Genomic DNA, 22,202 nt, shown 5'->3' with positions numbered 1-22,202 from the left:
GTTACTTGGGAAGACAAACGCCATCACTCCAAACGTCCCCCCCTTCCTTCTTCTTCCCCCAGCTTTATATGCTGAGCATGACGTCACATGGTATGGAATATCCCTTTGGCCAGTTTGGGTCAGCTGTCCTGGCTGTGCCCCCTCCCGGCTTCTTGTGCACCTCCAGCCTTCTCAGTCGGTAGAGCATGGGAAGCTGAAAAGTCCTTGACTAGTGCAAGCATTACCTAGCAACAACTAAAACATCGGTGTGTGATCAACATTGTTCTCACCCTAAATCCAAAACACAGCACTGTACCAGCTACTAGGAAGGAAATTAACTCTATCCCTGCCAAAACCAGGACAAAGAGGCAGAGTTTTGAAGACATACAAAGCTTTAAATATCTTTTAAGAAATAAATCTTAATCATAGGGACTGCATGTTATCCCTATTGCTGTCAATTCACTCTTAGAAAGTTTAATTATTTTCAGTCCTCCTCACATCCCTTTTTGCAGGAGAAACTCACACTGCAACCTCTACAACTTCTTTTTGAAAGAACTGACTAACTTTAAGTGGCATTTTGCAAGAGAAGCAAGCAGTTGTTGCCAGTCCTTTTTGCCTAGAACGACTAGAAAGAGTGCTTTGCTAATAAACTTCTACTTGTCAGCATACTGGGAGCAGCTGTTGCCACATCTCCTAATCTGAAATCACTTTATGTACATTTTGGGTATGTAGAGGCACTCAGCTGTGTATTATCGACTGATGAAATTATCTGGACTGCTGTTTAACACAAACGTCAACATTCAGAAATAGTTATTCCAGTGTAAGTTCCCTGCCCCCATCTGAAGTTGTTGATAGATTAACACATTTAAATATTATTGTTTTACTTTAGCAGCATTATACTAATACTGCAAAGTAATGCTAGCTAGTTTTGAGGTCATAATAATCAAACTGAGAGCTCTTAATTCTTCTGGTGAAGAATCTGTTCAGTTCACACACTTCCTCTCCCTGCTATAGTATCTATAACAAGATCTCAGTTACATTTCTTGGATCACAGCTTACAGTATGTCACTCACTGACACATCCTCCTCCTGAGCTACAGAATCTTCAGGGAAGTAGCACTTCTTAAGGCCAGGTGTCCTTTACTCTGCTCCCCCTCACAAGTACCCTCATTTTAAAGCTTTGAAGTGAGAAAGTACAAGGAATGTGAATATACACAGGTGCTCTGAAAGAGCTGTTTCTAACAAGCCAACATCTCCTTGAGCATGTATTCTCAAATATGGAACATTAGTGAACAATAAGAACACATAGGTTCACCTGAAAGATCAATAAGCAAAGACTATATGGGGGTCAAAAATGACATTATCAGTACAGAAGATCAAGAGAAATGACCAAACGTAATTCTTCCAGATAACAGTTAGATTCAGTACCGAACAGCGTTTTTCTTCAATATAAGTAGAGGTTAACATAAGACTTTCACTTTTACAGAATCACTTGGGTAGGGAGGTACCTCAGGAAGTCTGTAGTCCAACCTCCTGCTCAAAACAAAGTCAGCTCTGGGTAAGGTCAGGCTACCCAGGGCTTTGCTCACTCACATCACGAAAACCTGCAAGGATAGAGCATGCACAACCTCTCTGGGTAACCTGCTCCATTGCCTGCCTGTCCCCACTGGAAAAAAGTGTTTCCTTATATCCAGTTGAAACCTCCCACTTTAATTTATGACAATGTCTCTTGTTCTCCTGTTGTGAAGTACTACCCCTGAGAAGCCGAAGATCTTCCACTCCCAATGGCTACATGATCTTGAGGACTTCCCCATAGATATGGGCAGGTGGCTATTAGGTCTCCCCACAGCCACCTCTTCTCCAAGCAGAAGCCCTGTTTCCTCTGTCTCTCACCATAGGAGAAGTACTCCAGGCCTGACCATCCCAGTGGCCTTCTCCTAACCTTGCTCCAGTTTGTGAACGTACTTCTGGCACTGGGAGGGGTCAAAACTGGACAAAAGATTCAGTCTTGCATGTGTTAAGTATAGGAGTACAATCACTGCCCTCGAACCACTGGCTGTGCTCCTGTTAACACAGCCCAGGACACTGATGGCCTTTTTTTCAGCCTGGACACGCTGCTGACCCACACTCAGCTTGCTGTCTGCCCAGACTCCCAAGGTCCTTTTCAGCAAAGCTACTCTCCAGCCAGTTGGTCTCCAGCCTCTACTTATGCAGGGGATTAGTCTGTTCCAGATGTAGGACTTTCCCCAAGAAACGCACCACAAATACTATCTTTTAATCTGAGAGAACAAAAGCCTGATAAGCAACAACAAACAGAAATTAATACAAGACAACATGCTGCACATACTGGAAGCCAGGATGAGGAATTTAACCAAATAATATTTCCTAACAGGCTATAGTAGAGAGTATTATCTACTTGTCAAGAATTTTCAAACTATAGCTACACCATATTATCCTCTCTCAAAGCCACATTACAGAGGATACCATGAGAAGATCAAAGACTAACAGTCTGAGACACAACTGACGCAGAGAAGCATAACAAGGCAGGAGTCATCATGCATGAAACGACCTGGATGTACCACACAACACCTTTCACAGATGTCTCTTTTCTTCCACCCACCTGGAAATTATGCCCAGGCAGATCTTAAAAGTTTCTCTATTCGTGCATGACTTACACAAGTTTGATGGTGCACAACATCAGTGGCTGTCAGACATGTTCAACAGCTCCAAACAAGGTCTTTTCAAGAAGTTCTGAAGAAACTTACCTGCACAGTTGGAAAAAATAAGCTACTGGAACGTATCTGTGCCTAGAGCATGATTCGTAACTCAGACCTCACCTCACAATTCTCGACACTCATTGTCTAGACCTTGCACAGTGTTATCTGTCAAACAGCAGACATTCAGTCTGTTCTAGCACAGATCCACAAAAGAAAGGGTGTTATACTTTGATTATCAGTCACTTAGTCAAGTACAGGTCTGATCTCGCAGATGAATCTCTAATTTCCCCCCTCAACCGTTGCACAATATTGACAAAGTTACATAACAAACAGAAATGACAATATGACAAAAACAGGCAGAAAGTTCTGAACTGTCAGAAATGCGACTTCTCTCTTTAGTCAGAATATAACTGTTATTAACACAATCACCTGATTTCCCTCCCTCTCAGAGTATCTTCTTCAGTTAGCACACTGAATGAGTTGCTCTGTCAACTCATCAGGGCTGTATGGCACTGCAGGCCTTCCTTCAAAGTCTATCTCCTTTGTAGCAGAAGTAGAAGTGCACGTAGTGAAAGATGATGGACCGCTTCAGGAAAATAGGTTTCTAGCTCATGGCACTTTGCTCTAATTTTATTTTCCTTTTCACTCTGAAGTCATAAGGAGAAAGGTGCAATATGACTGCGTATGTTCCTAGCTAATGCAGATACCAAATTTATATACATAAACACAAAGTCTAAAACACTCCATAAACAAGAATTAGGCGTACAGTAACCCTAAACAACTGAACTATTTAGTGCACGTGGTACGATCAACTATGAAACTGAGATGAGAGGGTCAGAAACAAAGACCAGAAAAAAGCCACTCACAATTATTTTCTTGCCAGGAGAACTTCAGATTATCCACATTTCTCTTAAGCTACATATTTATCTTTTTACTGCCTTTTAAGAAGGAGAAATTATATTAACAGATGGTTGCAGAGAAATCTGGATGCATTAATTCCTCAGCTACAATCTTGATACAAGTGCTAAAAAGGCAAGCAGCTTCCTGAGTTCTGCTATATCTTCTGCCTTTCTGCAAAGGTCTCATTTTTAAGATTCAAGACTCAGGAAACAGTTCACCAGCCCATGTTGATATGTTACAAGAACAATACTTACACAACTAACAATTGCATAACTGTAAACTTGATCATGAGCAATACCACGAGCTGAAGAACAAAAGCACAAAGCAAGAAAAGGGGAAAGAGGTACAAAACAAGTAGAGTGGGATGACGGTTTGGGAATCATTCTGTACAATTAAGTTCAATGCTGATGGGCTTCAGAAACACCATTCACCAAAAATTATGCTGTGATGCACTTTTACTTGAATGGAAACAAGTCCACAGAAGGAAAAATGTGTGTACTTTACAGTAAAGCACAGAAAATCTGGAACTGCTATCAAGAAGTCATCTAAGACTGATAAAATTTTGTAAGCTTGAGTGGAAAAAGTAGTAAGCCACCTCACTCTCAAACTATTGCCAGATGTCCAGTCAAGATGTTTAGAGAAAGACTCAAGTCAACAGTAATGAATATTTATACATACCAGTTTTTCAATTTCAGATTCAAGATTTTGTATGCAGTCAAGTTTTCTCTTACGACATCGCTGTGCTGCAATTCTATTCTTACTTCGTCTTCGGATATCATGAATACAGTCCAATTGTTCAGGAGTTAATTTATGCATTTTCAGAAATGACTGGAAGTCATTTCTGGAAAGTGAGATAATCCTTTGTGCATTAAACGGCAGTTTTACCTAGAATGTAAGATACAGTTGTAAATCAAAGGTGAAACTGATATACACGAACACCAACAGGCCAATTCAAGTTTTTATTTTAAGCATTCTTTACCACACAACTCATCTTTCTTCCTAAATCTCAGAGACAAGAGCAAGCTAATGTAGCCATCAGGTGAGGTGGATAAAATGCAGGGGTTTCAACTAGATGAGTTCAAGCACGGGCAAAATAACTGAGTACTTTGCACAGTTACACTAGATCCTCAAAACCATATTCAGGGTAGGATGAAATCTATCCATGTGTGCAGCAAATAATTAAGTGATACACTCCAGGAAAAAAATGGTTAGGTGGTGCACAAAACGGGTGTCAAGAATACAGTCTAATACACAACTAATACAGTCTAAAGTTTCCCCTAAGCTGCTATTAAGACTGTATGCTGCATACATTTTTATACCTATAGTTTTCTGCAGGAAAAGTTCATCTGAAACAGGCATTTACTTAAAATATAGAAGTTACAATATTTGTCTTGCAATTCTTAATGCTGGAGAAGAGAACCAGGCTTTTGCTACTGTGTACACCTGAGCTACAGAAGCAGAAGCTTCTGAAACATATGTAGATCATGAAGTCCTGATTAATACTGGCAAACATCTTGACTTTTACAAAATAATTGCCACATTTTATGAAGTATCCAACTAAAGACAGTTTATTTTAATCCTTACACTTGAGTATATTAAGTAGCAGAATATGTTACCTTGCTGTGGTCAAAGATCTGAATTTAGTTTAAAAAGCAGAGAAACCCTTTCTGTGTTTGGCTACCGCTGGTGCCAAACAGGCAAAAAAAAAAAAGAGGATGGAGTACTGCCCTCAGCAATGATTCCATCTACTTCTTTGTAATGTAAAGATGAGGAATGTATTTAGCTAATTCTGGCCTTTTGTTTGGCCTGCCAACTTTCTATGTTGATGATAGCTTCCACTTATTTTAAGTCTCAGTAAGGCCCTGCATCTTGAAAAGAAAAAAACCTAGTGCTTTAAAAACAACTGAATTTTCATGACATTAAATGATCCATCATACAGAGAGTCACGTTACAATTCTACAGTTCTAAGAACTGTGACAGAAATCATTCTAGGTATATAGTAAAATCTTTTGGGCTTAGACTACTTATGTATGGCATCTGCCTAAAACACTACCAAAGCAATGACATAAAGGAAAGAAATGCCAAATAATTTCTGCAGTTGGAGGAACAAATATAACCTCAGTTTTAGAGAAGGTAGTACTATTAAAGCAGTCTTAAATACACAGCTACTGAAGCCAGCTTGAAAACTTAATTTTCATTTCACAGTAAATCTGAAGTATCATTTCTTTCCCACCTTCTCCCCACAGCTCAGAATAAAAACCAGGAAAACTTAAGTTTCTACAAAACAAAGATTCCAAGAAGTTTAGAGTTTTCTTAAGTTTAACTGAAATAGAAAAAAAAAAATTTCTAAAAAAGAACCCCCATGCCTTGGTTTAAGACTCACAACCTTTTCTGATAAAGTTGTTCCAGAAAAATATATGAAGAGATCTAATACTTAAGCATCTACCACTTCAATATGCTACCAAAAAATATGTCTCCCTCAATTAACAGTGATCTTCCATACAAGCCTTTGAATGGTTATTTAAAGTTTCATTTCCCAGATTTTTAAAACAAGCAACCACAAAAAAAACCCTCAAGAGACTCCGAATTAGGTTTTTGAATAGGGCCTTAAGAGACAGGGAAGCAGAAGATACACCCGGATGTTCTTACCTCACATTCTTGTTCTCTTGCTGAACAGGATTCACTGTCTCCCTCGGTGTCAGTTTCTGAATCCTCTCCCAAACTTATCACATAATTATAGGGACACTGTTCTTGTTGCTGTCCCTGAACATAATCTCCACTGCTTATTTCAGAGCTGTTGGAGCATCCTTCAGTACTAAGGTTGCTTATAAAGGGGCAGTTGACAGAATTCAATGTTGTAAAAGTTCGTTGAGAGCAAGGTTCAGGACTTTCACTGATCCTGATACCCAGCCACGGACACTCTGATTTTTTCCCCGAATATACTGGCTCCAAGCACTCTTTTGGAACTGCAGGTGGTAAATGTATTTGACAGGCTTCTGTGCTGTAAATGTCACTCCAGAACCCTTTTGCTAGATGTTCTGCTACCTCTCTTTCCACACTGCTTCGATCACCAGCTGATGTAATGTTAGTGGCTTCCCTAGTGCACAAATCGACCTTTGAAGGTGCGTCATCTTGACTTTCAATTTTGTCATTCCCAACTCCAGTACCTGATACAGTTTTTTCAGCTAAGACTGTGTTGTTTTGCATACTACTGAAATTCAAGTTACCATATTGCTCACAAGTATGTAAAAAAGACACAGAATTGAGTCCATGAGGTGTAGCAGAGTTTTGGGGGAAAGCAGCAAGATCCATTTTCTCCACAGGACACGACACATTCTGAGTCACAGAATCTCTCTTTGACTCTTCCTTTTTCTCAATGCCTTCCACCCCTTCTTCCATTTTTACCTGAGTCTCTTCACATTTTGAGACCAGCTGCATAGGTACACACTCCTGAGCTTTTTGTATGCTGTCATTATCAGACACTTCCTTCTCAAGAAAAGTTGCAAATGGTGGCACCTGAATGTCTTTAATACTGGAATTGGACTCTGAAGTATGAACTTTGTCATTTCCAAAAGCTTTCTGGAATTTCCTATACTTTGGGCACTGGGAAGATAAGCTGGAAACACTACCCCTTTCTAAATGTACAGGATCACATGTTTGATTGGCATTATCTTGAGGAGCAGGCGATGATTTAGCATTTTCTTCATCTTTACAGAGCTTTGTGTCAGGAGTTTGAATATATTCCTTTTCTAAAAGTTCTTCTGCTTCATCATCTATTTCTAGGTCTCCATCATCCACACTGCCAATTTTGGGGTTTGTTTTCCGACAATGCTGTGTACAACACTTCTTCCTAGGACATTCCTGCTGATCTGACTTAAAGTCCAAAAATTTGAATTTGAGAAACTGAAAGCAAGACTCTTCAATGTTGTGTACACCCAAAAATTCAGCACATTTGCAAACTTCAGACACATTGTCTTTATTTAAAATAAGCTTGGCTGTGTATGCGAACTGAAGCAAAGGACTAAATCCTTTAAGTGTCACCTATTAAAAAAAAAAAAGAAAGAAAAAAATATATTAGTATGGCCAATATGGGTTTAAATAGAGAAACACACAGAACCCAAGTTCACCTGTGAGCATTCACCCCAGCAGGACAGAGTACAAGACAAAAGCAGCAGATTTGTTCCACAGAGAAAACCTGGCCACACTCATTCTGAAACAATCTTATCCTGTACATTTTGTGGCAATTATCTTCTTCACTGTGATCAATCTCTTAATAAAATGTTCTGACAATACAGTACTAACAAGTGAAAAATACTGCTGTACACTGAAAACCAGTAGCTGGATTCCAACTTCACAAAGATACCTTTCAAACCCAAGTTGTACATGAATTACTCTAGAGTAAGATCAAAATGCTGCTAGTATTTAATTGTTCCTTTAAAGAGCAATTACTGTTATTTGCTCAGTCTTATGCTTCATTGATATAAAGAAGTTGGAAAAAATGGAATTTGACCACATGTGATTATTTATTACTATAGCCACATACTCCTTTCTTCCTCCCACAGATGAAAACAATTATACCCAAAAACCGTACACCAAAAATCAATTATTCTCAGTTTAAAGCCTCTTTGGAGTAGGTAGTTTTAATTGAACATTTCCATCATTATCATGTCAGTTTTTACTGCAGAACAGTTGCCTAACAGGGAATCCAGAGATAAACAAAAACTGTATTGTTACAAGCTCCACAAGATCATCTTCTACGCATGAAAAAATTACTAAGGAATCAGGCAGAAAGCTTTAAACAGATCACCATATTACAAATTACATGACATTTCTTTAGCCTTTCCCTGCAAGTAAAAGATAAAGCAATATGTCCATTATTACTACTCAAACTCAAGCCCACGTTCTGCTCCCCTCCTTTATTGAAATGAACAGGACTTCATGCTGAGTAAAGTGCTATATTAATGCATTAACTATACTGAATGCTTCTGCCAGCAACATAATTAACTATACATGCAATTTAATTTAGGAATCAGTTGAGGGTTTGTTTTGTTTGGTTTTTTAGTGGTTGGTTGGTTGTTTTTTTAAAGAACACATAAACAACACATGAAAGGAAGTTGAAGAGATCTGCACAGAGACAGTTCAGCAAAACTGTCTGTAAACTCGTATGACCTATCTAAAGAATTCTTAAAATAGCATTTGAAATATGCTCTGGAGAGAAGACTACTGATTACACCACCACATTAATTCATCCTTAATAATGTGGAGAAGGGGAGTGTAAAAGACAGTTTATCTATAAGCTGGCAAGAAGTCTTCAAGCTTAGTATAGTCAATAGATCATTAAAGTGTGTTTACAAAAAAGTGACATTCATACATGAAACCGAACAAAACAAATACAATGCTATTTCAAAACTGTACATTCTTTCTATATAAGGTAGCAACACTTATTGCTAAAAACTAGAAGGATCAAGAGGGGAAAAAACACTCTATACTCCTTTCACTTTCTCTTACACATTTCTAGCTGGCTATCCTCAAACAAGATAGAACGCTAGAAAGACTCTTGGTCTGACTGACCTAGAAAAGCAACTCTTGCAGCAGCCATTTATTTAATTTGTATTTGGGCTGAAAGTCTTAACTCAGAGTAAAAACATTGGTAGAAAAACAACACAGAACCTACACCAAGATGTCAGCAGTTAGTCTTTACAATACAATATATATTAAGTACTTTAATTCCAAAAATATTTTGGTATCTCAGATTGTGGACTGGTGTCTTTCATTTTAAACCTCAAATACTTCAGATGATTAAAAAGGTTAAAAAAAAAATCACATGTCAAACCATGTGATCAGCGTTTCCCACCATGTGATCATTTCCCTCTCGTTTCCCTCTCAAATATGCAGCTTCATAAACTGACTCATTTCAAAATATTTAGCAGTTCCCAGAAGAGAAGCTCAAGTTGCTGTCTTAAAATGCTTTTACCAAGTAAGTGATCAGATCAAATGATTAAAACATGAGATTCACTGTTAGTATTTTTGCTTGTTGCTTCAGCAGATTCAGTTCTTACATCACTAATACAAAACTACATTAAGAGTCCTCTTAAGTCTACATTGCAGTAAATATCAGGATTATTATGTTCCTCCATTTTCTTTACAAACTCCGGTCCCTTCTAACTCAGGTTTATTTCATGGGTTTACTGGAACACTGTTGCTTTGCACCAGAGACTATTTTTCCCCTCTCCAACTCTGATGTACATTTCTTATTCTTCCAATATCCTATTTGTTCCATCATCCCAAAGCAAAGTTCTCTCTTCAACATCACAAGTTTTACATGCCACTAACTTCCCTCTTTTACTCCAAATTGTGGCTTTGTGTCCCCCAGCATCCTACTTCCCTTCCACATCATCTCCCATCATCACTTTTCTTTTAATCTGAGAGACGTTCAGGCTATCAACATATTAAGCCACTAGGAAAAAAAGTATAAGAAATGAACACACACAGTAGGAAGGTTGAGTGAAAGTGACATAGCAGTATTATGCTGTAACGTAATTTTATAACAAATTCATTGATCAATAGAAAATAATAGCAAAGACCAGTGAAGCTCTTTAAGAGACCACTTGATCCTTTTAGTTTTCTGTTTTCTATAAAACCAGAAAGATTCTGGTAACAGAGAATCCTTGTGCTTATCTCAGTATGTTACAAAGCCAGTGAGGTAGCTACTGTACTGAAGTACAGGCTTTCTGAATACATCATCTCTGCATTAACACTCAGCTCAGTCTTGTACATGAACAAGTCTATAACGTAATCTCCAATGTCACTAAATATTCATTGATGTGCACCTTTCCTCCAACTTTAATGATTCTAGTTGAGTTGCCAACAATTTGCATGTTATTTCCCAGCCGCAAAGCTGATTACCATGAACTACCTCCCAGAAAGGCATTGATTATTTAACTCTTCAGATTACTGCTACCACTGGGCACAATCAGAGCACTTAGAGGCTCTTCACTTTTCACCTACAAGCACAGCATTTCATGTAAAAATCCAGTCACTTGCTTGCCTTATGCCTCTTATAACTTAACTAAATACCAACTGGAATCTTTAAATGTCTTGGATGCTCCAGATATGTAATAATAAATTTTCTTCCCTACAGATGTCAGGTTCTGGCTCATTCCTGTTGAATGCCTTTAAATTCAATCTGATTTAAGAATATGAATTTTAGGGGTAAAAAAAGAAAGGAAGTAATTGCAATACATTTTCTCAGTCTTAAAAGTAATAAAACACAGTGGAAAAAAAAAATCAAGCTAATGATCAGTGTGTAAAAAGGATGGGGAACTGAGAAGAAGAAAATTCTTAACAACAGTAAGCAGCAAGGAATATAAGCATGGTTGTATTACTCAAACGTATGAAACCAAATCTTAATGACACTGATTTAAAGGTATTACCATTTTAAGCTTTAATTTGTTTATTTATTACTCCAAAAGTATTCTCTTTTGATATAGGAGGACTAGTTCTGCAATACCTCTTTACCATTTAAGGCCTGTTTTTTGACTAACTTACATGCTTTGAATCAGGTGCATAATTTAAAAAGTAATATATACTTAATTGAAAAGATCTCCCCTATACAATTCCCCACGACAGCATTCCCGTATCTTCAGTCTGTGATATACACTCTGATTTGTCTAGCCTTTACCTCAACCAATGGCAGCTTTACAACTTAGAAGTTCCTTCCCCTCAGTTCTTAACTCTCTTACCTTAACTTCTTAGTTAAGCACCAGCCTACTGTAAAACAGAATTGAACAAAACAGATTAGAAGCACTAGCAGGTAAAATACAGAAGGGAGTGACACTCACCTCTTCCGGTAAAGTGATGATAAGATCAGCATCCACCTGGCCCACAATTCTTGAAAGGAAGTAACTGCTGCAAGCTGCAAGCACAGCTTTGTGAGCCCGAAATCGCTGATCTTCCACTAAAACAGTAACATCACAAAGAATATCTTGCTTTCTCTGATCATCAAGACTGAGAAGTACATTGGTACTGTGTACTGAAGATTCGTATGCAAAAACCACACTATTCTCACTTAGAGACATTCTGTATCACAAATGGTAGTGTAAGTCTCAGTGGAAAGCATGCTTCTCTTCTTCAAATCTGCAGGAAGAAAAAACAAGTTGTAGACGTGAAAGTCACATCCAACAGGAACCTACTGATACTAAAACATAAGCAAACTGTTAAACATGCATTGCCTGATCTAATTCTTTAAGACTAAGATTAATACTCAGTATTTCATACGTGCTAATACGTAAATACATGCTTATGAGCATTTGAAGTACCCAAACCTTAATATGTACATCTTAAAATATTGCTTTAGTAGTTTCATAGACCAAAAAAGGGAACAATTTTTCATGTGACTTCAGTGATAAAGAACAGATTTTTCCTCAGCAAGTGATTAAGTCATAACTTTACTGTAACACTTAAAAATTATTTAAGCTTTCATTTTTAGTTGAGTATATTCTGACTCCAACACTATGAAAATGTAAAGAGAAATAAAAAACAGACGCATTAAGCCAAAATTCACCAAAAGACTATATAAGCTACTTCTCTTTACTGATTTGTGTTGTCTTCTTTCAAAAGTAGTTTGCCTGCTAAACTATCAGGCATTGGTAAAGTATTCTCATTCTCTCTCTAGTAGGTTGGTGTTTTGTTTTTAAAGCAGATTAGTTCTCCTGTTTTCCACCTGCCTTAATTCTCTAATGCAGCCTTTTTTCCCCTCTCCTGCTCATCACTACTTGAATTGTCATGCTTTTTAAAGGTTTGCTTTCCTAATCGATCACTATTATTCAGATCACCTGGCAACAGAATCCCTTTTGTGACAGAGCATCAAAGTTCTGAAATAACGGTATTTATTGGGTAATAAACAACGGTAAAAATTCTATGATACTTAAAACCTTGAAATAAACATATGTAAGTGTCCTGAAGCTATTCGTCAACTGGTATTTGCAAAAAAAAAAAAAGAGCTGGGAAGAAATCAGACCTCCTAGAGAATGCAAAGTTTAACAGCATTTCCAAGTCTGATCTTTACATTGTATTTCTAAATTCCTGTCTTCTTTGGATTGAGCATTTCTTCCAGTTACAAAAAAAAAAAAAAGCCTAATAAGAAGTGTCCTCGCATCTAAAGCTCGATGAAGAAACCACGTAACCAGATTTGGAACTGTCCTGCAAGGAAAATATGATATTACTAGGAAAAACATTACTTTAAAACGAGCATTTAGATTACACTGGACTATTCTACCCAAGAGTTACTGTAACTGAACACAGTTGCTGAGACTCACTTCAGCTGACACAGGACTACCCAATCATTATATTGCTCAACAGAGGTTGTTATGTTATGCCAGCTCCCAACAACAATAAAACTGTAGCCAATGCAAATCTTCAGTTTTCAAATATGGGAAACTTTCACAATATGGGGAGGGAGGAGAGCATGGCCATCTTTAAACACAGTGGGGAAAAAAACAACCACCCTGCCAGCTATACTCCTGGTTACTCACTACTCACGTTATTTTCATGGCATACAGGCATTTTCAGTGATCTTTTTAACACAAAGAGAGAAGAAAAAGATCCACATTTCCAGTGACAGCAGTAGCACAGTACCAGTCTGGACTCCGGTAAAGTGCAGAGCATCAGCATTATCTGCCTTTCCCACTCTGTCATGGAACACTCTACACTCAACTTCAGAGTCAAACTTTAGCAACAAAATGTACAGATCATAACTTGGCAAAGACAATGAAACTAAGTCTGTTTTGGGGCATTTGCTTAAATATAGAAGATTTTGTTTTGTGAAAATAAAAGTTCTGAGGAAAAAAAAAAGTTACACAAATCAGAGTTTTCCCACTAAGCAATAGCTATACCATGTGCTGTTAACCCTAAAGGGCTTATTCTTGGAAGCAAAAAACCAGTTTAAATGTTTTCATATACCTAATGACAAGACTACAGAGATTTGCTTACTTAGGAAGTATTTAATTTCCAATCAGTTTAAATGGGAATTATGAAATAATGGCTGTGAAACCATTATTCATGAAATTCTATTCTTATAATAGCTTATGAGAAGCAGTGCAATATAAATCATGTATTCCTAATTTGTTTGCTTTATATCCTTAACTTACCATATTCCTCAAATATTACAGCATATGCAGTTTAACAAAGTATGACTCCATATTTGTTACCAGAAACTCTAAAAAGAAAAAAAAAAATCATCAAAAAGGAATGGAGGACAAAATGGAAGACTAAATCCAGGGTGGTGGGGAGCACAGATAAGGACATATTTTGGGGTGAACACCTAGGCAAAACTCATGAGGGAAACTATAGTCACAGACAGGCCTTTAAAGGTTCTTCTTTCTTTCTTCTTTTGAAGTCCCAAGTTCTCCCAACCCTCAGATAGACAACCCATGTATCATATATGCCGCTTTTGAGTTTTCCCTTATAAAATAATCAGTTCCAATACCCAATTCAGCTCATTACACTTTTATAGCATGGGGGGCTAAAAGGAAGAGTAGTGTATGTGTGTGTGACACTCAGAGGACAGTCAACCCTCCTTTTCAGTTGATCTCCACAAGGCACGCAACATACTTTCAAAACTGCGTGCAGCCTACTTGAAGCTCTGATAGTGAGCGTCCAATGTTGTTGCTGCCAAAAACAATTAGGTTTCAACATTGAAACACTACCTTCTGTTTCTTGAGAAGTGAAAATAAATATCCAATTTGAGCATAACTCAATTTAACACTTTACTCTGACAGAATGTTGTACTTCCTAATGTGAAGATATCATCAGCCAAGTTATGTCCCCACTATTTTTAAACAGGATGCAAGTTTGTTTTTTTTTTTTGAGGTATCCAAAATATAAAATGCAGCATTTCATTAAGCGTTTCAAAAGTTAAAAGAACCTTTAAAAAAACCCAACCAGACAAACAAAAAAACCACCACACACACACCACACTCAAACACTAAACTTCTCTCAGTCTTCTCTGTAAAATCTAATTACAGTCATGCATGATAAAGAGAGAGAAATCAAAAGGAAAAGAACCAGAAGACTGAAAATGCTGGTGAAAACAAAAAGCATCCAACAGGAAAGGGAAAATGTAACCAATGTAAAAAGCTGTAACACTTCAGAGAAGTACTAACAGAGGTCAAACTTGTGAATGCCTTCATTCTGTTTTCCAGTTGTGTAATAAAGGCATGGAACCACATTTATGCTAGTATTTGTCATGACAGCCAACTAGATTTTCCACAGCGGTATGTAAGTACAAAATACACTTGTCCGTAAGTAGATTTGTTATATACATATCCACAACAACAACAAGACTTACTGTTGTACCAAAGAGAAAAAGAACATCTCTTCTGTAAACTGTTTAATTTTTCTTCTACTTTAACTATTCTCCTGGAGCACTTGGAAATTCTTAAAATTAATTTCATTTATGGATGGACAAAGAGGGGAAAAGGTGTGAAGTGGAGAAAACAATTCCATGGTACTTTTTAAAGAAGCCTTATAACTTACAAGCTCATGCTGTAATTGTCCTACAAGGACAGACCCTTCTAGGCGTTCTTCCTCCCAGTGCAGGTGTCCATTTTACTTATTTTAATTTTCTACAAGTATTATCTATCAGAATTTCTTCCCCCCTCTCAGAAAATTCAAATGAAAGCAGCAACAAGTTACTAAAAAGAAAGAAAATGAACACTACAAACAATGATAACACAAATTATTTTCTTGGAAACCAGACTAAAACTCCTATTCTACCATGCTATTTTTATTTTAAAAATAACACTTAAGTAAGGAAAACTAAAAGCAGGTACAGATAACTTGTAAAAGTATTCCAGAAGTCAGCAGATGACTGTAGATTTAAATCACTGTTCACTGTCAGTGTCAACAAACAACCATGTGACTGAATGCAAAAGATGCTACGAAACAAAAACATGCAAGAATATTCTTTGAGATATTTGATACAGCAGTTACCATCGAAAATAAGGAGAGTCCAAAAAGATCTTCCAAAACTTAAAATAGTCCTTACAATGCAGATTGAAAGGATTAAAGAAGAAACAACATGAAAACTCACTAACTACAAACTCTCAGTTAGTGGAAGAAAACTAGTACTGTCAGTACCAACATATATAAACACACATGCTAGTATAAAAACTACATAAAGGAACACTTGCAACTGAATGAATCAAGTTCTACTTTGAAAACACAACCAAGCATGCTACTATGAAGTTTCCATTCTTTATCAGACAGTGATTTTGAGATAAAAAAATATTTTGCCTAAGGGCAAAAATATTTTCTCCTAAATACTGGCTATAAAAGTTTATTCTGCTTTATCAAAGTGAACTAACTCCAATTTTTTTTTCTCCCTACTAACATACAATTCAATAGGAAAACTATGCCTCACAGGTACCTGTAAAATTACCGTATCTTCAGTAAATTTAGACATCTCTACTTTTCATTGACTAAACATGTATATCTTTATTTTCAAAGAACATATAAAATACTTGTTATCTTAATGCAAATTAGCACTGCAACAGTATTTAAAAAAGGAATATACATTTGTTTAAGTACACAGCATAGAGATCAGAGCAAGATGCCTACCAATATTCATTGGCAAATACAGATCTCATCCAAGACTCATTTTTCTCATGCATTTAAAGTTATTCATTAGCTTATATTTTTAACATGGAGGCAATTGCGAAGTATAGTAAGTGTAAGGTACTTTAAAATTAGACTGCAGGTTTGCTCATCTGATTGCTTACAATTGGTAGCAACTACTGCTCTTTAGCTCCTAGCTGACTGCAGAGTAAGTTATTTAAATGATCCTCTACTTTCTTCCCCCACAATCTCTGCTTTAAAGAGTCACTTGGTGCGAATCTTTAGGTAAACCATAAAGTCTCCCCATCTGATACTTTAAAAAGAAAAAAAATATATATATACACACTTATTCCAAACATGATAATCATTATGGCTGAGACCAGGTAAAGCTATAAGGAACTGTTGTTGCTAAGTTACAGAAAGAAAATAATAATAGATAATATTACCTTGGAATAGATAGCATAAGAGTAGGAACATATTAGCAGGATAAAACTCAATAGTGTGATGTATGTCTCATCCACACACATATAAATCTGGCACAAGGTAGATTAACTTTCATGCTCAGCAGCACCACCGCAACATGTAAAAGTCTGCACTCAATATCCTGTGGTCAACAAGAAAAGTGTTACGCAAGAGGTGAAGGAAGCTTTGAAGCATCAAGTTGTCACTGAAGCTGACAAAAGCATGCACAGAAACCAGCTTACCTCCCGTACATTTATGACAGGGCAAAAGAACTGCTTGATGTTTAAGTATGTCTCTGAAAATTCAGACAATTACACAGTCCTGGAAAGAGTTTTGTATTGCATTTCACAAAAAAGATATATACTTTTGAATAATATATGTAAATATAGAAATAATTATATAAATAATACATAATTTTTATATAATATATATTAAAATAAATATAAACCTGTAAATGCCTTTTACAATAGGTCTTCCTAGCAAACCACACCTAAAAGTTAGGTTGATGCAGTTAAAATAATAATAAACCTGTAAATGCCTTTTACAATAGGTCTTCCTAGCAAACCACACCTAAAAGTTAGGATTTGATGCAGTACCACTTTCTCAAGTATTTAATGCTGAGGAGTAATTTTCCCCATTATGCAAAGGACAGCAAAAGACACAGTGTTATATATACTGACAGAGAACACTCAATATGAGCATTTGCCTTTTTTTGTGTTGTTGAGCCCAAACGTCACAATTTGCCATAATGATTAAGTCCTTTGTGGTTGCAAAAAGCTGATAACAGAAATCCCATTCAAAGGGGAAAATCAGAAGGCTAACCAGAAGCAATAGCAGTAAGATGCAGATGTTAAGACAACATTCAAAACCTTAGAACAATAAAGCAACTGTACCGCCCATCAGCTCACTGCAAATATTAACATCAGCAGCAATTATCCCAAATCATTGCCACTTATCCAGGTGCCCACTGGACAACTACCAAAGAATTCCAGCTTTTCCGTAGAGAATTTCTAACACACGAATGCTCGTCCAAAATACTTTGTTAATCATGAATGCCAAACATACAGGATCATAAAAATCAACCAGACTGACTAAATAAAACATACTATTATTCAATGCAGTGAATTAATAGTACGAACTTCTTTAGACTTTAAATGAAGATATAAACAGAGTATCTTGCATTTTGCATCAATGTTAGAAAATCCTCCAAAATGCCATATAGTTTACAGCTAAGCTTTTCGGTAACTTAGAAAAACAGTCAGGTAACACCAATTCTGTATGCTTATAGCTGGTTTATTGTATACTTGCACCATTCCTTCCGAACAAAGATGACAAAAATAACAGCTGGAGGTGTCTCTGCCTGCCTATGACAGCTGCCAGGAACTTTACCACAGAATGACTTACAACAACAATAAGACAGCTAACGCAGAGGTAAATTCAGTGTCCTTTAGTTTATACTCAAACACCACAAAAACTGAAAAGGGTGAGATTTGAAACAGACAAAGGGGTATGCTTTACAGCTAAAGAGAGTGTTTTGAACATCAGACCAGCTGACGCTGGAAAGATCCGCTGGTGGCATTAGAAGAAAATTCACAACTAGAAAGAATGAATGAGTCACAGAAATGAGCTCCATAGGCTCTGAGACTCTAAGGCAAACAGCCAAAGAATACTAAAATGGCCCTTAAAACTGAGATACAGATTTAAAAGTGCAAATCAGTCATTTCTGCTTCTGTTTATATTATAATACACCTATGATTTGTGTAGACATTTACCAAAATACTTTTTGAACATTCTGAGTTTGAATGTTTCAAGTGTCCTTAAAAACACTAGATCAGACCACAGAAATCGATGGAAATCAATAATGGTCATGCCTTTACTACTGAGAAAGCTTGCACTTTCAGGAAAGACATAGCTGATTTGCCAAACTGACAATCTCAACTCTTGGCGGTAAATCTAAGGACCTGGAAAAGAAAATTCAGTATCTAATGGTCACCATGATACAATGGGAACCCACAGGCATTTGGATTCAATTGAGTCTAGCATCCAAATCTAATGATTGTCTGTGAAAGACTCACTGTCAAATAAAACACGGGACTGTACTTTGTTACCATCACCTGTAATACACTTAATAGCAAGTGGGGCAATAAACCAACACAAATTGACCTGTGGTTCTTCTGTCTTAAGCTCTGCTAAGATAGCAACGGTACTAGCAAGAGCCAAGCAAAAATACGTGAGCTACAGGAGTTACATCCTACCAAGTCAGTGCTTTCTTTTAAAGAGCAACAGCCTCTTACTCACTTTCCATCGGTCAATAAATCCATTTCAGATATTCCTAAAAAGAAACGCTAACCTTCTATCTATCTATCTATCCCTAGACTCAGATACGATTATGTGGCTCTACCACCACAATCAACTCAGTCTACACGTATGGGGGTTTTTTTTCTGACCTTCAGCTACCCTAAGTTTCCTGTAAATGATCCAGCCCAAAAGTTACCCAATTTACTAAAAAAAGTAAAAGAAACCATGGTTCCTTGGTCTTTACTTACTTAGCGAACAACCATCCACTAATACCATGCTGGATATCAATCTTCTGTAGTAATCACAGTAACTCACTTGTACACGGGTAAAGTTCTTAAAATAAGAGAAAGCACAGAATGAAGCGCCCCTTCAAGTAGCTGCAGAACCCAGGCAGGACCCTTTGCTGTCACTGCTATCTGAGCTGGTTGAACTTGGACATCCAGGTGCAATTTCAGTTGTCATTCACCATCACGATAAAACTGGCAAGATTAATTTATCACCTAGCAGACAATAAAGGTCTGCTTGTAATGTATCTGTACTCTTAGAACACTTTGAATTCCTGAACAGTTGGAAAAAAGGCACTGTAGATCCCCCAAAAAATAGCTGGGAAAAAACAAACTGGGTGCTGTTCCTGACTCCTACGCTGATCTATTGAGTAACTTCCAGCAGGTCACTTATCTCCCTCAGTTCCCTTAGGGTGGACAGTTACATTTACTTTATCCTATAAAAAAATCTGTCATCCACAGATGTAAAGTACAAGGGGACAACTATCATTTACTACTGCTAAAACAAGACAGTTTGTGTAAGAGACAGTTTATTCAAAATACACTGCAAAGGCTTTTTTCTAAAGTTTTATATCTATGTCCTTGCCCCCAGCTACCTCTCCTTTTAAGGAAATAAAGTTATGTTACAGATGAATGGCTACAGCAGTTAATAGCTGCTGATTCATGTTATGCTGACAAGGAATGAACATGCATTTTAGTATTCGTGTTTATTGCTTCTCTATCTTTAGCTCAAAAAGACTTTAAAAGAAAAAAGTGATTTAAAAAAGGCAAAAAGTAAGCTTTGCTTCGTAAGAACAATGCTTTCTCCTCTAAAAAAAGGTCTCATCTTCAGATGATTAGCACATTCATATTTTAAATTCTAAATTATATTATTTATTAGTCTAAACACTTGGATGATATTGTTCACAGCTTAATTACATAAATGAGCTTTTTAAAAATTATTAGGTTGTATTTCTGCAACATAATTCTTACCACAGCATTTGGACTCTTGTCAAGTCACAAGCGAGAATTAAAAAGAATCATGGGAAGTCTGGCAAGTTTTAAGTCTGCGCTGAGAGTCTTAATTTGTTTTCCAGGTTTTAAGCCTGAATAGTCACTTTTTTAATATTTGCAAACTATATGAGAACTCGGGGCGTGGGGAAAAGGATTGATACTGTGTAATCATAGAAATTTTCCACAGAGCAGAGGTTTGAATAGTTTCCCTCAGGAGATGATATAAAGCAGTCCATATCAAAGCCAGAAAAAATGTTACTACTTTGCAGTTTAACATTATTTTACACAATGCTAATTGTTTACTTTTTGGATCAGGGATAAAAATCATATTGTGGGATTTGGTTTATTTCAGTGCTAAAAAATGAAATAGGACTGAAGGGATTTCAGAGACTCCGTTGCAGCGAAATCTCACCACTTACAATCCTTCAGTTCTGCTGGTATTCAAAGAGAGTCACTCTGGGAAGGTAACAATGCACAGACTTCCTAAAGGCATGGTTCACCTAAAGAAAAAAAAAAACAAAACACCCAACAAAAAGCTCCACAAACACAACATCCCAAAAAATACTAGTAGAAACTGTGGGTTTGTTGTTTTGTTTTTTTTTTTTTTAAATAAGAACTAGGTTAGATAATAAAATATTCACTTAGGATAAGGGGTAAACTGGCATAATGTAAAGCATGCACAACTAACATCCGCTGTCAACTCTTGCCTTTACTTAAAGGACAAATACCTTTGCATTGATAGCTACATATTCTACTCCTTGCCACAGTTAAACAAACCACATGAATTATTTTAATGACTGTCAGAATCCATTCACAAGTATGTATGTCAAAATATTTATAATGAATACGAAATTAACCATCTGTGGTTCTAACATATCTTACTCTAACTTAGAAGGACACAAGAACCTGAAAGAGCTGAGAAGCAAATATATTGGCAAGTCAAAGAAAATACTTTTTGGAAATTATCTTCATAATCTTGTTTCTGGTATAAGCTTTTTAACTGATTTGTTTCTCCACAACTGTTCTTCACAGTATGTGAAACGTAAAGAAAATTCTACGAATATTTCAGACACAAATCAGAAAGAACTTCAGAAACATTTCTATGAAAACAGAAAAGCATAGGTTCATCAGAATTGGTAATATTTACATAATAAGCAAAAAAAAAGATGCCGAAGATGAGACTTCAAATGATAATTCTAGTAAAGACCTCCACCAAATCACACAAAGCTGTGTTTCAGTTTTCCCCATCAGGAAACTGTAGACCATTTCCTATCTGACATACGATATTAAAAAACATGGCCTTACTAGCTGAGATGTAAATAAGTATTTTTGAGATGATACCATAGAAAATACTGACCTTAAAAGAAGTGTAAACAGGGATAGCAAACTTTATCTATTTACTTATCAAAATATTAGTCAATGGGCCAAGACTGGAATCCAAACAAACACCTACAAACATTATCTTGACAGTTCAAACGAAGTCATTCACAAACAAATTATCTCAACACAATTCTAAAGACTAACTAAATATTCTTTAAGATGCACGCTCTCGTTTAAAGGCATTTTGATTGACTGATACCCTAGGCTACCTCTTCCGCTCTCCAATTTATGTCTAATGATTAAACTCAATTTATTTGTATTTCACCAATGCTTCTAAAGTCAATTTGCCCTTTATAGCGCACTTCCCCCTCCCTTCTAAAGCTTCAGTAGCTGACCGGTCAGTTGAGCCTTACTCTGACCTGCTAACTCACATTTACACAAAATACTAACGTTTCCCTTTGTATTACTTCACAAGAACAGAACTTCCCTCCAGCCTGACAAAGGCCTTAACTGAAAAATACAGCGTACTGCTGGAGATGGAGTTACTTTTGTGATACAGCCTATGATTTGTTACAGCAAAGTGAGCCTTTCTATTACTTTTTTTCCTCTCCACACCGCTAACCTCTGAACTGGAG

At 36.7% G+C, this 22,202-nt stretch overlaps 1 protein-coding gene across 3 annotated transcripts in view; it reads right to left on the bottom strand.

Annotated features, from left to right (window-relative positions):
* BACH1 (BTB domain and CNC homolog 1) overlaps positions 1-20,743 on the bottom strand; it is a 25,509-nt gene extending 4,766 nt beyond the window's left edge. Inside the window, exons 1-4 of one of the 3 annotated variants that reach the window (XM_009282939.2) lie at positions 20,660-20,743; positions 11,437-11,731; positions 6,245-7,636; positions 4,274-4,480 (exon numbers count right to left, since the gene is read on the bottom strand). In XM_009282939.2, coding sequence (XP_009281214.1) covers positions 4,274-4,480; positions 6,245-7,636; positions 11,437-11,673 — 1,836 coding nt within the window. In that variant the 5' untranslated portion in view covers positions 11,674-11,731; positions 20,660-20,743. Of the gene's footprint in view, positions 1-4,273; positions 4,481-6,244; positions 7,637-11,436; positions 11,732-13,743; positions 13,826-16,656; positions 16,722-20,659 lie in introns of those variants that run through there. The other 2 variants (XM_009282940.2, XM_009282938.2) reach the window with 2 other exon arrangements.
* Between the last annotated feature and the right edge of the window lie 1,459 nt (positions 20,744-22,202).

This window comes from Aptenodytes forsteri, unplaced genomic scaffold (assembly GCF_000699145.1).
Source record: "Aptenodytes forsteri isolate BGI_AS27 unplaced genomic scaffold, ASM69914v1 Scaffold2, whole genome shotgun sequence".
NCBI lineage: Eukaryota > Metazoa > Chordata > Aves > Sphenisciformes > Spheniscidae > Aptenodytes > Aptenodytes forsteri.
This window is presented reverse-complemented; position numbering and strand designations above follow the sequence as displayed.